The following is a 16,231-nucleotide window of genomic DNA, read 5'->3' on the forward strand; positions in this document are numbered from 1 at the left end:
GCATATATTTTATTTGTACGTTTCTTTTGTTTATGGCAATAAAAAGAAACAGAAGGCCAGTCGTTGCGCAGGTGCACAAGCGTGTAACTGTAAACACGATAGGTTCTGGGTTGAATTCCTACTCGAGGAATTGAAATATTTAATATTTTACATTTCTTCGCTCTGATGTCGATGCAAAGCTGGGCGTTGATTCCCGCCACTCAACAGTCAACACGTATAGCCTCCAGAACTTGGCGGAAATTGGGGAGTGGTATTTCTTATAGCTGAAAAAAAGAAATAGAATCTTTTGATATAACACCCCACCCTAACCATTTGATAGCCACACTATATCAAATTCCAAACAGACGATACTCTCAATCAGCTCCGGGCAAATGGAGAAGTCATTATAGTTTCCTACCCCAGGCCCAACCAGCACAGCGTCCAGACAAAAACAATCGGACATTCGGGTTCCGTACGCGTCACCGGGCAAAGGTAATCATGTCTACCGTGATTAATACAAGCTGTGGGCCACATGCCAGCTTTAGAGCTGGTTGCAAGGCACATTGTGTCTACATAGGGCACTGGAGTTGGGGTGTGTTTAGTTAGTTATTAGTGCAGTCATTATGTCGATTTGATTGGAGAGAGGCCAATACAGATTATGATAAAATATATATTTTTTTTTAATTGCGCTATCGTTTGCTTCACTAAAATGATTCCTCAATGGTGTGTTTGATTTTTGGGGTAAACAAAAAATGTTATATTATTTTGTATGAAATTTTAAAAGAAATGAATAATTTTTCGATGCGTTGGAATATGTAGAGCTGATAAAAAATGTTTTTTAACATAATGAAATGTATTTTAACATAATATTTTTTAAAAGAAATTAAAAATATTTTCAAAATCTGTAGCATTACGGAGCTACGAGAATGTTACAACACATTTAATTTTCAACTCATTTAGAAGCGCACAATAGTGGCAGAACACAAAGCCACAGTCTATGCAACTAGTTTCGAGGACCATCTAAATTCTAGAGTCATGGAAATAAATTTGACATGTTCTAAATCTTCTATATATATAAAATCGAAAGGTCCCTCACTCATCACGATATCTCAGAAACTACATGTTCTAGGAATCTCAAATTTTGCATAGGAGTTACTTATAGGACGTACGTAGGTGCTCGCTAAGACGGGAATTTGCAATATTCGACTTCCAAGGGGTTGTTGGTTTTTGGGGTTGAAAGTTTGTATGAAACTTCGTTACTAGAAATGCTAGGAGTCTCAAATATTGCATGGACGTCAATTATAGGACGTAAGTACTCATCGAGACAGAAATTAATATTAATATAACGTAGTTCACGCAGGCGAAGCCGCGGGCGGGCCGCTAGTATATATATGTATATATGTTTACAGGCAACTTATAATTAAAATGCCTCCTCCAAACTTTAAAGAATAGAAGATATATTTTGCCAATTCAAACTTCACAGTATAGTACGATAAAATCTTAATCATAAACCAATTACATATCCAAAGTGCTACTTGAAATTAAATATACAAATATTTAAATCACTTCCATACATCCAAGCCCACAGTTCCCACTATCGAATACGTGTACATACAAACACATACATAAACAAATACAAACGAGTTAATAACCAGAAAAATAAAAACGACGATACTACTTTATTTAACGACAAAATGATATAAGAGTTGTTGGCAACCGACCAAGCCTATTGATTCATTATTTACAATGGCTACTATATGCGTCGATTGCATCTTACCCTGAGTTGAGAGCTACGTTAGCTCAGCAATACCTGGACTCGGCTCCATTGTTCCACGACTTTCGTGTATAATTAAGTATCTTGCTTCATTGGATACTTCATGTAAAATATCCTTGAAGAGGAGCTGTTTTGGATAGTTGTGCAATTGCTGTGGAAGTAAATGGGAGTTTGTGTTCGATATGTATGGTATAATGTATTGTTTTCATTTATCGATTTATTAAGCATTTATCGATTTATTTGTCATTTTAAAATGTATTTTTGTTTTTTTTTTTCATAACTAAAACACTATGATAAATATAAGTAAATTTAGTAGTTTGAAGCTCTAGTTGAAATAATAAGAGATAATTAGGTACATGTGGGTTCCTTCAGCGTAAATTTAGTGGGAAGTTGATATCCTCATGAAAATAAATAACTAATATAAAAAATAAAATGAAAAAACTGTTGTGTTTTTTCTTTTTAAAACACGTATAGAAATAACAGTTAAACAGTACACCTTTTATTTTGTCGATTTAATTGATATGTTAAAATAAACAGCTGGAACTGTTCTTACAGACACTTGTTTCTTGACTGACACATTAAATATTGTTATAAAAAAACATCCATTTTTTTTTTGTTAATACAAGAACAATGGAACAGAAGTACTGAAACAACAAAAGTCCCAGCATTTCCATGACCACTGACCTGGACCTAAGCCCGAAAATATTTAGAGGGTTCAGAAGAAAAGGCAGAACAAAAGTAACGTCATTCCATGTTGCACAGTGCTATGCACCCATACTAATTGGTTTCGTTAGTTGGGGCGAGGCGATGCGGTAACTCAATTATGAAGATGCCGCTGCTCGTCCCGCAAAAAGCCGCCGTTGCACTTTACAATGCAGACATTCCAGCGAACTAACTACCTACGGGCATAGTAACAGGAAATATAGTTTTAAAGACATACCGGACTTAGAAGGTAGGTAGTAGGTTCATTAATTCTGTTTCGGTATATGAAAGGAAAAAGAACAGTGAAAAAATATCTATTGTTTCAATTTGAAACGATTTAGGTAGGTGGATGTATCCATGTATCGTAACTGTAACTCCAGCTTTTATGCCCATTTTAGGTAAAAATAGTATAATTATATTTATAATTTCAACCAATTTCCGTGTGAAAACTGATACTGATCATCAGTGAATTAAATCATACCTACATAGGATATGTTACAAACTCAGATTGAAAAACATTGTATTAAGAATTTAATATAACATATTTTCATACTACAGTACATAGAAGCTAGACATTTTTTTTAGCTTCACGCTAAAAGGATAATGAGGGGAAACCTGGTAACCTAGTGTTAAGACACTCCGTTTCCATTAAGACACTTCCGTTTCACACTTTCCGCCGAATCCTTCCATTGCTTGTTGATTGACGAAAGTTTTAACCAATCATCATATAAATAATATACACAAAATAAAATGAAAATTTTAAAATAAAAACACCCTCTTGTATAGAAACACATGTCCAACGGTCAGTCAGTTTTATTTTATCGTGTTCAAACGTTCCTCTTCGGAATGCCGTCTGCAGTGAGGGACAGAAATTTCAGAATAGTTCGAGTGGAACAAAATTCAAGCAATAAGAGAGGACAAGTGTCTGCGAGAGCGACGTTTAACGTGTTCTACCTTTGATATTTGCTGGTTAACTTCACAATGGGACTAATATATGTATTGTATATGTTGAATGGAATGGAATATATAATTTATTATAGTTCTTGTATCTACTTTTATTTTACAAGCTCTTATTTGACTTACCGTGTGTGTGTTTGTGTATGTGTAATCTAGCAACTTTGGCAAATTCCTAATAAAGCTGAAATTTCGACAAGGTTTCCGACTTTAGTTCTAATCAATATTGTTGTTAATCCAAAATGGCCGCCGCAACAAAATGGCAGATTACAATTTTTTTCACCGCCCATCTAATGGGTACCAACTGAAAGAACTTTATTTGTAAAATACAATACGCCATGAAAAAAATTTTGGAAGTTAGTTTTTAAAAAGGTTATTTTAATTTTTAATTTAAATATCACTTTAAAAATGTTCAAAATAATAAATATTTCATTCTTGCCAAATAATTATTATTCACAATATCTAATTTCTGAGTAGCGGAAATTTGTAAAAATCTCTCTACAGGATTGCTAACAACATAAATAAATTGTAACAAGCGTATAAGAACGTCGACGTAGTAGGTATGGTTTAGTAGTCAGAACGCTTGGACGGTTTCCAAGAGAACGAGTTCGATGCCCACGGTGTTAGAATAAACAAATATATATTTAGTATATACTGGATTAAAAAGTACCCAATATGTTATAAAAGTGAAAAAAAAAATTATAAAACTTAGTATGTTTGCATTAAGAAATATATTCCAAAGATATGTTAAATTCCATTGTTACGAGACTATAGCAACCCTTCAAGTATACCCTATGATTGATAAACAAACCTTACACAACAATAAGACCCTTTAGTTGAGAGTACAAAAATCAATATGTACATATACCTAATACGTCGTATGTTTGCGGTAGTAAGTCATTTACAAGTTGCAAAGGCAAATATCTTCTATCCCAATTGGCTAAAGCGGTGTTATGGCTTCCAGTACACAGGTTCGAGTCCCGCTTCGTTCAATTTTTTTTAAGAGTTAATAGAATTATGTTAATCATACTAGTAACATAAAATCTATGCCGCGTGTAAATCAGTGTTCAACATAAGATTTTAGACCCATAAACAAATAAACCAATATTACTTCCAAATATATTAAAAGTAATGTATTCCAATCAAATTATTACAAATATCATCTCCCAAACAAAAAAGAAATAAACATTATTCAAGCGAGCATCGAACCAACAACCATCAAATATTTCCAATCCCTGGTACAAAGATACATAAATTCATAACTAATCCACACGTTTACAAATAACGGGCAAACATGAGGCAAACACAATTAGAGCGCGAGTGTAAATTTGAGATGCGCGGCGGGCTTTGATAGAACGATGCACCCCCGCTGTGACCGGCGCTGGTGGGCAGTGATGGGGGGAGTAGTATCGATAGTAGTCGTATATCGATATTACTAGTTATCGAATTATGTAGTATATCGATATATCGATATTATTTAGTACATCGATATGAATGATTTTGATTAGGACTCCTCGGAGGGCATGTATGAAGAGGTTGCTGACAATGGACGAGGCGAAAGAGGTATGTAGAGACCGTAGCGTTTGGCGCTCGACTCTGACCACCCCGTTAGCGATACAGCGTGAAGCTAAGTTAAGATATGATTTTGATTCGAATAAAATTCAGTAGTTAAAGTTGATGGGACTAATAATGCACAGGAGAGAGAAAGAGAGAGAGAGTTACAAGGGAAATCAACGTTTTGCCACAGATTTTGGGCATTTAGGAATATTTCACTTCTTTTGTAGGAAGCAGCTTTTGTAGGCACATACTGAAATTTTAATCATTCACTAGTTTAGATGAGCACCTACTTATCAACATGATGTTTACTTCTTTGTTATAAAATAAACAAATCATATAAAAACTAAGTAAATCGACACTAGTTACTATAGCACCCATAAAAACGATCCCATCCCTACGCAACTGCCCTCAGTAACTGCGCCCTTGCACTCTGGAAGGGTGAAGCTGAATTATTGTTTAGGGCGCTTTTAAACCGGGAAACCCCCGCCATTGTGCATCGTCCATTTCCCGCTTTCCGCCGCTTTTAATGTCTTTTCGTTATGGTCATGTCTATGGGTTTTACTATGCAAATTTTATATATTTGTATGTCAGGCCGTCGGCCGCGTCGTCGTGCGTTGCGACAGTGAACGTAATGGGTTTGAAACCCACTTGAGAGACGAAATAAAATAAAATAATTTTAATTTCACCGCTCTAGTTGACAGAGCCCGGCGTTGAGTCCCAACACCACTCAATTTGCAACTATGTATTCGAGAATTGTGCGGACAGTCCGGGGCTGAGAGTTTTAACACTAAGATCCCTCTGCTATGCTATTACAAAAATTAAATTTTCTTACTAATTTTAGTAAATAAATAACTATAACTTTTATCAATTATATTTTTTTTATATTATTTTACCTATAAATGTGGGAAAATATTTTCATTTCACGAACAAAGCAAAGTGATAGTAAAGATTATATTTTTTGTTCATTTCCTTTTAATACGAATATAATTATGATTATTATTAGATTTTAGGTATCCATGTGCTGTTGGTACAGTATGAATGCTCTCATGATTTCTCATAAAAGAATATTTTTAACAACAAAGAAAACAAAATTTAATATATACGAGTAGTGGCAGAATCTCGTTAGCTACTTGGTATGATAATCCGATAGAAATTGTTTGTCTTCGTTAATTGAATCTATTGAAAGTCTAGTCTAGCCAGAGATATGTACATTTATCTATGTGTTTTAACATAAGAATAGGTTATGATGTGTACCAAATATGCCAATAACGCGATAAATTATAATAACGTAGTGTAAAGTCACTCCAATTTCCATATTTGATTCAATGTGAAACCAATTGTCTACAGGTAATTTTAAATTTTAATTATGCTTACTTTAGCAAAATATTTGTATTTATTAAATACCTTTGTTATAAAAAAAAACATTGACTGTTTTTTTCTAAAAAAATCGAATCTAAAACCATCTACGAGTACTTTCATCTGGGGATACAATACAATTTTAAAATAAAAGTTGCTATTCCATCCATCCATCCATCCATCAGCCTTTCAACGTCCACTGCTGAAAATAGGCCTCCACCAATTCTCGAACTATTATCGAACTTTAACTTGGTATTTTCTTAAGTCCCAAAACATATTTTTTATACTACACAAATAAAAAAAAACTGAAATAACAACATCCATCAAAAAAACAATCTAAAGTCTAAACATTCCACTCACAAAAAACTCACAAAATCCGTTGGCTCCAACATTATGAAATATTAAGTCTCAAATTGCTCGCCAAATATTCCCAAAGCTGCCAAATTAAAAATTCACTGAGGATGGCCATGTCTAAAATTTGTCTAGCGCAAAATGGTCTCCCTCATATTTTGTATTGAACTGTAAAAGTAAATAGAGTACCGTTCTTTATAAACTGGTTGTATTGGAAGCAGGAATCAAATACAAATATTCAAAATATTTCATTATACTTCCACTGGACTGCTAGCCCCCCCTCATGTAGATGTTTCTATGTACATAATAAGTAAAGTTTGAGTTTTCGAGGATACTTCTTTCGTCTGCTTCGTTATTTTTAAAGCATAAAGTCTTTGTAAAGGACCTATATATATAACATATAATAATACATATTTCAGAAGACATTCTTTTAAGTTACTTGTTTGTGATGCGCTAGTATAACAAATATTCTAAATATTCCAAACGCTAGAAGTTGTAGTCTCTTTGAGCTTCACAAAAGGCTATAATTTGGAAGGTAAAATAACATTGATATGCACAGAAAAATATAGATACCAGTAAATATTTGCTATAGAAGTCATTGAAAAAAAATAATAAGTAATTATTTTACATAAATTGGTGTATTGTCTGATCTGCAAAATTGGTAAAAGACATATATAAAAAAACTAGTGGACCCGATGCGGCTATGCCCGCTTGAACTATACGAATATTTATGAAATTATTTTCAATTTTCAATAGAGATGCGTTAAGCAAGCTCATTTTCGGTGACGTTTTCTAACAACAAACTTTGCAAATCCTTGCTTAGCAACGGCGGTTGTTATTAACATGGCGGAATAAATTGCATGTCAAATTAATAAATATTTTAATATATTGGTATATATCGAAAATTATACAAATATGAGAAATAAAAGTATCCTTTGTTCATCCCGAGACCCTCAAGTATCTCTATATGAGTATTTTATCACAATTAAATTAGCGGTTTGGCCATGATTGCGTAAAAGACAGAGAGACAGACAGACAGACAGACAGACAGAGTTACTTTCGAATTTATAATATAGGTATGGATATATTTATCCTTATAAATATTATAATTAAGATGAACACGTATAATTGAAGCTTGAATATAATGCAAACTAGCGTTTACCTGCGACTTTGCCTCCATGGTCAACTATGATAAATATGATGTAATAGTAGATAGAGCTTAATGGATAGATAGTCCATCCATCACGAAAATAATTTTGCAGTTCTAACTATTTGTTTCTGAGATTAGCGCGTTCAATCAAATAAACTCTTCAGCTTTATAATATTAAACAGTATAGATACAAATTACGATGAAGACAAAGAAATCGAGAAATAAATCTTTCAGTTTAAATATGTATATCACTCCTGAATAGCGTTTTTCCCTTTAGGTCAATAACAATTGAATGTTTCTGATTCTTTAATTTCCTGTTAACCATTATTTTAGGAGAAATTGATAAAGAAATATACTTTTTAATGTTTCGACGTAAAATATTTATGTACTCAATTTCCTTTGAAGTGTAAAAGAAAATGAAAATGAACGTTATAGGAAAGTTAAATTATAGGAAAGTTAAATTAAAGAATATTAAATTTCAATAGTATTCAAAGATATTTGAATAATATATTTGTATAATAATTAGAAAGTTATCTCTTCCTAAATTAAGCACAGAATTTGTACTAACTTATAAAACATAGGAAAGTTGGCAGACAGACAGTGCTAAGACATTTTGTACTTAGTTTTTTACACTTATTCCAGAGAGAATTTGTCGGCAATAAAGGCTTTTGAGTGACGGAACTCAAAGTTTGTTCAAGGTCGTATATCAGAAAAAAATTTTTTTGCCTCAAGCGAAGATCGAACTTACAATCATCATGTTTATAATCAAGTGTTGTCGCACTCCCCCACAATGCATATCATATAATGACATCATATAATCTATAATAACGTAATCTACAATAATTGTATACTATATATATCTAAATATAAGAACAGTACACACTCTCCATGATGCCATTATTATGTAGATGCCCCTCTTTTTAATAACTGCTTTGAACATTTCCCTACTGCTCCCTATTTCATTGTTAGAGACTTTAAATAGGCTAATGTTTGTATAGCATTAAAATTACCAAAGTGATATTAAACGATAATGCAATATTAGCATAGACATAAAAAAGTGGTTATCAAAAAAAAAAATAAAGATTAGTACAGTACTTGAAAAAAATAGTTTCAAATTTACTTTATTTTTATAAACCATGTAAGTAATATAAGGAAATTTTGGTTATACAAACAAATATACTATAAAATATATAAGACACAAATCATTTAAATCTGTATAGAACTATTGAACTTTACAAATTATATAAATGGACTTACATAATATAATAACGTTAACACATTTCACTTCCCAAAGCTACGGTCACGCTGTACCACGCACTTTAAAGGGCAAAAAGACCAGCACTCATCTCCAGAACACTTATTAATCAGCTTTGTCGCCAACCAAACATTACCAAGCACCACTTGCGCAAGGAAGTCCGCCACTAATTACGTAAAAAACATCTCTTCCCTTCAAATTCACTACCCTTCATAATCCCTCAAAGAACGTCCAGTTTATGACTGGACCACACACATTTGAGCTCCCCGTCCCCTCTCAAGTACTTCTCTATCAGTACAAAATCTGGGGAGGCTTAGATCACCAGGGTTCTCTATAAGCTGGTGTGGGTGGCGGTACTTTCGTAAATTAATTCCTGTATCTGCCATAGCAGCTATAAGCTATAATCCAGAAATGATCGGATGTCCCCTCGCCACGATAAATGCTATTTAATGGGTCTAAATGGCTGCAAGTAGGCTGCATAATTTTTCTGACATTTTAACGTCTCTGTAAACATTGTGATGGATTCGTCTTTAGGGCGACACGTACTGGCGATTTACTATATTTTTAAGAAATATGACTTTGAGGTTTGGAGGATCGATCGATACGTTTTGGTTGTATTAGCTAATATTTTATTTGATGGGCACTAACAAAGTCAACAAAATATCTACAGTTAACGAGCTTACAGTTGTCTGAACGCAGTCGCTAAAAAAGTGTCTGTGAAGTTCTTTTATAAATATCAACAGCTTGTCAGCTATACTAAACGGGTAGCAGTACAAAAAAAATATATTATAAATAACTAAATCCTAATAATATTGTCTTTTACAAATGAAATAACTATTAAAACGAAAGTAATTCTAATACAAAATGAAATCCACGAACCAAATACGTTTTAGTTACAACCGAATTGCAGTGTATGAATAGGAAATAATTATATTTTACTACAATATAACTTTAGAGAACTTCATATTTCAGTTACTTCATACCACTTACAGGGCAACAGACGAAGCGTACAGGAGCAATTTCAATTTTGCCAGCAAGCTGTGTAGCGACCGTGAACAAAGCGCCGTTGAACACCCAAATTACATTTTACACTGAATAAATATTAAAACACTATCTTTTATGAATTTTTAAAATAGTAAGCGAATATTGTCTGATCTTGTTACTTGATATGGAAACTAAGATGGCGGCTGTTTGGATAATTTATTTCGGTGTAACCATTTTTTACAAAAAAATGTTTTATTTGGTTTTTTAATTACTTATTATTGGCACAGGAATTTACATAAATTAAGTTTAGTAGCAAAATAAAATTGTTGCAATTTGACACTTATCATTTTGAAGCACAGACTAATTACAAAAAAAAAAAATAACAAATAAGTGCACTCCAAATGTAAATGTCTTATTAAATTATTATTAGTAGTAGTGTTGAATTTATTTTTAAGTTACATATTTAATTTTTTTTTGGTAAATTTAAAAACTTTAATTTATCATATTAAGATAAAATATTTAAGAAATAATCATAAACGAATCTTCGCAACAAAAGGCTAATGTCATTTAAAAATGGCGGGAAACACTTATTGATATGTCTTTCATTTCAATCGAACTATACATTAATTTTTAATATAAGAGTATTCAATATATTTAAAGTAGGTTTATAAAAAGTTTTGTTTTGCTATGTGAAATGCAATTAGTAATAATCGGTTAAAAAAAAAATATGTATAAAAATAATATATAACCTACCTCCAGCGCGGAAGATAACGAGGCCTTCTCCTGCTTCAAAGTTTCCACGCGGCTTTTGTATTGCAGCAGCGTGCGCACCGTGTCCTCCATCCTGCAAGTGAATTAATGGCTTAAGTTAAAATATTTTAATATAACTTACTAGAAATTATAGATTAAAATGTATACGAAATTATTTTAATTTACAGGCTCTGGTAACAAAACAAAGCATGTGCGTTAAACTCTGCCACTCAATCCGCCATGGCTTGAAAATTGGGTGGTGTATAGGGAATGGACCCTTAATGAGAACGGAATGTCTTAACACCGGTATCCCAGGTTCCTTCTGCCTACCCTGCTGTGCAGAGGATACAGTGTAAAGCTAAAAAATATATATATTGTTGAAAATTTCTAAAGCTTTGAAGTTTACTAATATCTAGAGAATTACGCAGAAATTAAGGTAAGGTAAGGTAGGTAATGATCATTAAAGTTGTTCGTTATATTTTTTTATTTATTTCTTTTATTGTATAGTCCATGTTACCAAATTCACTTTTCACACAGACCGAAACAATGTAAACAATAAAATAAAATAATAAGATACTCAAAGTTAAACCGCTTAAGCGTATAATAAGCGTGTAATCCAGAGTGATAGCAGTGAGCGAGCACTCGCGCTGTAACAAAACAAAAGTGGGCTATCCTCTGAATCGTACCTCATTATGCGACTGGATTAGCCTCTCTGGGAAATCTCTATGGATATTTGCATATTTTTCCGTTTTATTTTTAAGTATCTCATGCCTATTGAAGAGAAGACAAAGAACATTTAGTGTTGAGACACTTTGTTTTAAAATTTCAAACGACTACTAACCCTTTCTCCATATATAACACTAGCGGCCCGCTCTCGGTTTCACCCGCGTGAGCTATGTTATTATTAATTTCTGTCTCCATGGCTACGTCCTAGTGACGTCTATGCAAAATTTAAGACTCCTAGCATTTGTAGTAACGAAGATTCATACAAACTTTCGACCCCAAAAACAACCCCTTAGAAATCGAATATTGCAAATTCCCGTCTTAGCGAGCACCTACGTCCTATCAATAACTCCTATGTAAAATTTGAGATTTCTAGCACATGTAGTTTCTGAGATTTCGTGATGAGTGATTGACCTTTCGATTTTATATATATAGATGTAGGTGGTACTTAGTGTTAAGTCACTTCGATCGAGTTTCGAGACATTGCGTGTAGAGTGAGTGGCGGAATTCAACAACCAGAGTAAGGAAATTAATATAATTCATTTTCACAGCGAGGATCGAATTAACAACCCTACAGACAGAGGCTAACTCACTGTGCCATGGCGGCCTTAATTACTACATACCCTCATTAAAATTATAAATAGAACAAAGAGTCGATTTTATAACTTATAATTCACGGACTTTTTGTACTGTAAAGATTTTATAGGGGTGTGGCATTTTCTTACAAGTTTTAATTAGAGTTAAGAATAAGTTGCGAATTTTATTTTAGCTTTTGCTAATAACGTTAATAAAAGGCGACATAACGGCTAAGTTTCTTAAAAGTAAAACTTTAGACAGCCAAGTTTGTATAAACCTAGAGTCTAGATAAAAGTTGGGAACTTTCAAAAACAATGAAATATGTATGTCGAATTTGGTAAGAGGAGAAGAGATTGTACGATGTTTTTCATTTAAGAAATATTTTATATCAACTTAAGATCTATTTATATCTACGGTTATTTATTTTGACCATTTTATTAAGTGTCATTGGCTTTAATAACGTAAGTACCTTATACTCGAATATATATAAACAAAAAAATATATATTTTCTATTTTTCGCGTTTAAGAACATAACACCATTCCATTTCAATAGTATTCAGTTTTTTTTGCGAATTTAGTGGAATGCTTAAAGAAAATATAAAATAATAAAAATAATTTTGATGGAGTTCTTCAGTTCCCTTCATTGTATAAAGATTTTCAGTATTTTTATAATCTATCTGTAAGTACATATATGAATAGCATTTTAGATTCAAGTTATGAAAATCACATACTTTCATCTTTAAAAAAAGCGACGCCAAAAGTATAAAAATTTCACACCTAAATTGATTTCCAACAGAATTTTCCCCTAAGCGTAATATGTCGTCACATAATAAAGGAACTGGTGAGAAAAATCGTATAGACGCCCATTATGTTTGTTCAGAGATTACCGCCGTGGAAATCTAACAGAGCGAACGTTCCCGAATGAACTTTTTCAATAAATTCGAAAGGAAGCCCGTCCGCAATATCATTTGGATATCTCCATCCAGGGAAGAATATGATTAGGAAGGATACTTGGTGGCAAAAGATTTAATTAAACGTTTCTTTGCAATTTTTTAAGTATTTTTTTTCTATTGTTTTTTTTTTTTGGGTAATTCTATAGGGAAATCTAAAGGAAATGTCTTAACATTAGGTTCCCTCTGTCTACACTGCTGTATGCGGGATACAGAGTGAACCTGATTTATTTAGTATTCTTAAAAAGTAAATTCCTGTACATACGGACATACCTACATTTAATATTATATATAAATAACACATTCAAAAGTAATAATTCATAGACCATTTCGCATAGTAATTCCTAGCAACGAGACTAGCCGCCTCGTTCGTGACTTTATTTACGTGATTCATGTGATTAATACCGCATTAGTTCACGGTGGATTGTAAAGCTGAGTTTGTAGTGTAATGTAATGTTGTAATAAGGTTACTTGATATTAAATATGCATTAAATTATATGAGTGTAGGTTCAAATCCGATATGGGGAATAATTATGTAACATTTGTTGTGTAATATTATTTCTTTTTTTACCGTATAACCTCTTTCGTGAGTTCTCCATTCAACCTGACACTAGCGAAGTTATTTTGTACTTAACTGGCACGCTCGGAACGCCATAATAAAAAGAACAGAACAGAACGCAACAGAATTATGTAAAAAAATAGGGTTTAGTTCGGTCTAGATATGTGAAAGTCAGATATTAGATTTTTTCTGTAACTACCTAAATGAAAGTACAAGATGTGTATTAATTTAATAAAATTATAAACTGCTGTCAAGTCTGACATCGATTTTGAGATGCCGTGCCGTTTTCATTTATAAATTATATATCTACGAATGAAATCGGCAACTCAAGATCGATCTCAGACTTGAGAACGATTTACAAATACGTACTCTAAATCGTTATTACTTTCATTAACCTAAGAAAAATTTCCAAAAAATTTTTCATCTTACATATCCGTCCAATCTCCATATTATCTACATGTGATGACATGAAAACGAAAACGATTGTGATTCGCGCATAATTTCCCCAGTGAGGAATCAAGGAAACGCGGCCATCACTCGCCAACATCGAACGGCGTGGGCTTATTACTATGTAATTTAACGTTTTTTTTAGTAGAAACGCGTATTTACTACTGCTTTTACGATATACAGTCACGGTATATCGACCGCTGGCTTTGTTTTGACTATTTGTGGTTGTAGAAGGAATTGGTGATGGAAAATGATGTGGATGTGACGAATGCGTGTTTATAACCACAGTTGTATGTGATTGAACTGAAAATTTATTAATAGTGTTTGCTAACTTTAAATTGTATTATAGTTAAACGAGTTTTTTGTTTATTTTAAATAATATTTTCTTTTTTTTCAGTTTCACGTTGAATTCCGCTTGGGTAGGCTAGGCAGAGGGAGCCTAGTGTTAAAATATTCCGATCCCCACTTTCCGCCGTATTTTGAAATTAATACATATATTAAAAATTTTCCTCGTGTGGTAATCGAACCCATAACCTGTTGCGTTAACAATCACTCCATTGTGCTTCTGCGCCACGACTGGCCTATCTATTTTCTTAATAGGTCACTTAAATCGTTTAAGACTATTAATATTGATGTAGGTATATTATGTACATACGTTAAATGTTGAGTAAGCATACAATCATAAAATTAATATTCAAAATTTAAAAAAAAATGAAAACTAAGCTAATATTTCAAGCTACAAATATAAAAGAAAATCAAAATAAATAATGACAATCCTGTAATACATCACTACATTAGCAGTAGGTACTGGACGGTAGTCGCGACAAATTACCTGCACCCCATGTGCCCCATGACCATACATATGAGCCCCATAAATCTACGTCTGAGCCTGGTTTTAGGGCTTAAACGATAAAACCTATATACAAAACGTTTTAAAAATGATCTATTGTGATTTATTAGTCGCTACTCGGCTTTTTATTCGGCAAGTACTGTTAGTTTTAGTAATTAATGAATTGTTTTATATCTCGTATTTAGACAGGCAGGCGGAAGAAATTTAGTGTTAAAACACTCTTTTCGTGCAAAGATGACATAATTGATATTTTAAGCTAAATATGTCAAGACTTATATTATTGCTTACAAAAGGGAAGATCTTTTTTATCAGTTTCACGGTGTAGCAGTGTCGGAAGAGGAGGAAAGTGTGAAGACACTCCGCTCCCCACTTTCCACTTTAAATCCATTCGTGTTTAGTGGCGGAGCTCAACGCCGCGCTTAAAGACCTTATATTCTCATAATTTAAGTTGATATCATAATTAACCGCTTTCCTTCTATAACTTGAGGTATTATAAGTAGATAACTAACACTCTATAGTATAACAACTGTCTTTCTTGGTCGAAGGTGCCCTTTACAAATTCTGACAGGCTTAATTTAGAGGCCATTAGTCATTGCATTCAGTTTTAGTTCAGGGTTGGGTTCTAAGAAATAGCATGTGCAATTAGTTTCATATTTGGGGGAGAACTATTTAATTTTGGTAATGTAGTCAGCGGGAGTCAGTTCAAAGAAGAGGGATATTTGGGTAGCCATTTTTCATGTTTGTACATAAATTATGATGTCAAATTGGCAGTTGAGGTTGGCTTGACGGAAGAATTACGTAATCGTGAAAAATTACGTGAACGTAAATCGCTAAAATATGTAAAATTAAATGTATTGCGATTCAGCCTGTCCAAACTTTATATTATAAAGCTCAAGAAGTAATTGTGTGATTTGAAAATTTCTTTTTGTAAAATTTATTTATTGTATTTATCATCTTGTTCATACGGCCAAATGTGAAAAGAAAATTAAAGAAATACTGAATAGTACCAACATTCCACGGTTAGCCAAGTTTTATTCTAATTGTATCAATTTAGCACAAAAAATTTAAGAAAAGTCATATGGGTTTAGAAAATTCTTATCACATTCATTATATTCTTTCCTATATTCGATATTTTGACTAACATTCCAAAAATGTCAAGAGAAAATCAAAGAAATATTGAATAGTTCACATTCCATGGTTAACCAAGTTTTATTCTAAATGTATCAAATTCACACAAAAAATTTTAAAAAAAGAAAGGTCATATGAGTTTAGAAAATTCTTATCACATTTATTATATTCTTTCCTATATTCGAT

The 16,231-nt window shown here is 32.7% G+C and overlaps 1 protein-coding gene across 7 annotated transcripts in view; it reads right to left on the reverse strand.

Annotated features, from left to right (window-relative positions):
* Positions 1-16,231, reverse strand: part of LOC146527889 (uncharacterized) — a 309,773-nt gene that overhangs the window by 14,615 nt on the left and 278,927 nt on the right. For all 7 annotated transcript variants that reach the window (XM_085204323.1, XM_085204322.1, XM_085204325.1 and 4 more), the window contains one exon: positions 10,816-10,906. In XM_085204323.1, the coding sequence (XP_085060449.1) occupies positions 10,816-10,906 (91 nt within the window). The remainder of the gene's footprint in view (positions 1-10,815; positions 10,907-16,231) is intronic.

The sequence above is a fragment of the Heliconius melpomene genome, chromosome 20, assembly GCF_056956725.1.
Source record: "Heliconius melpomene rosina isolate 202511_hmr_F chromosome 20, ASM5695672v1, whole genome shotgun sequence".
Taxonomy (NCBI): domain Eukaryota; kingdom Metazoa; phylum Arthropoda; class Insecta; order Lepidoptera; family Nymphalidae; genus Heliconius; species Heliconius melpomene.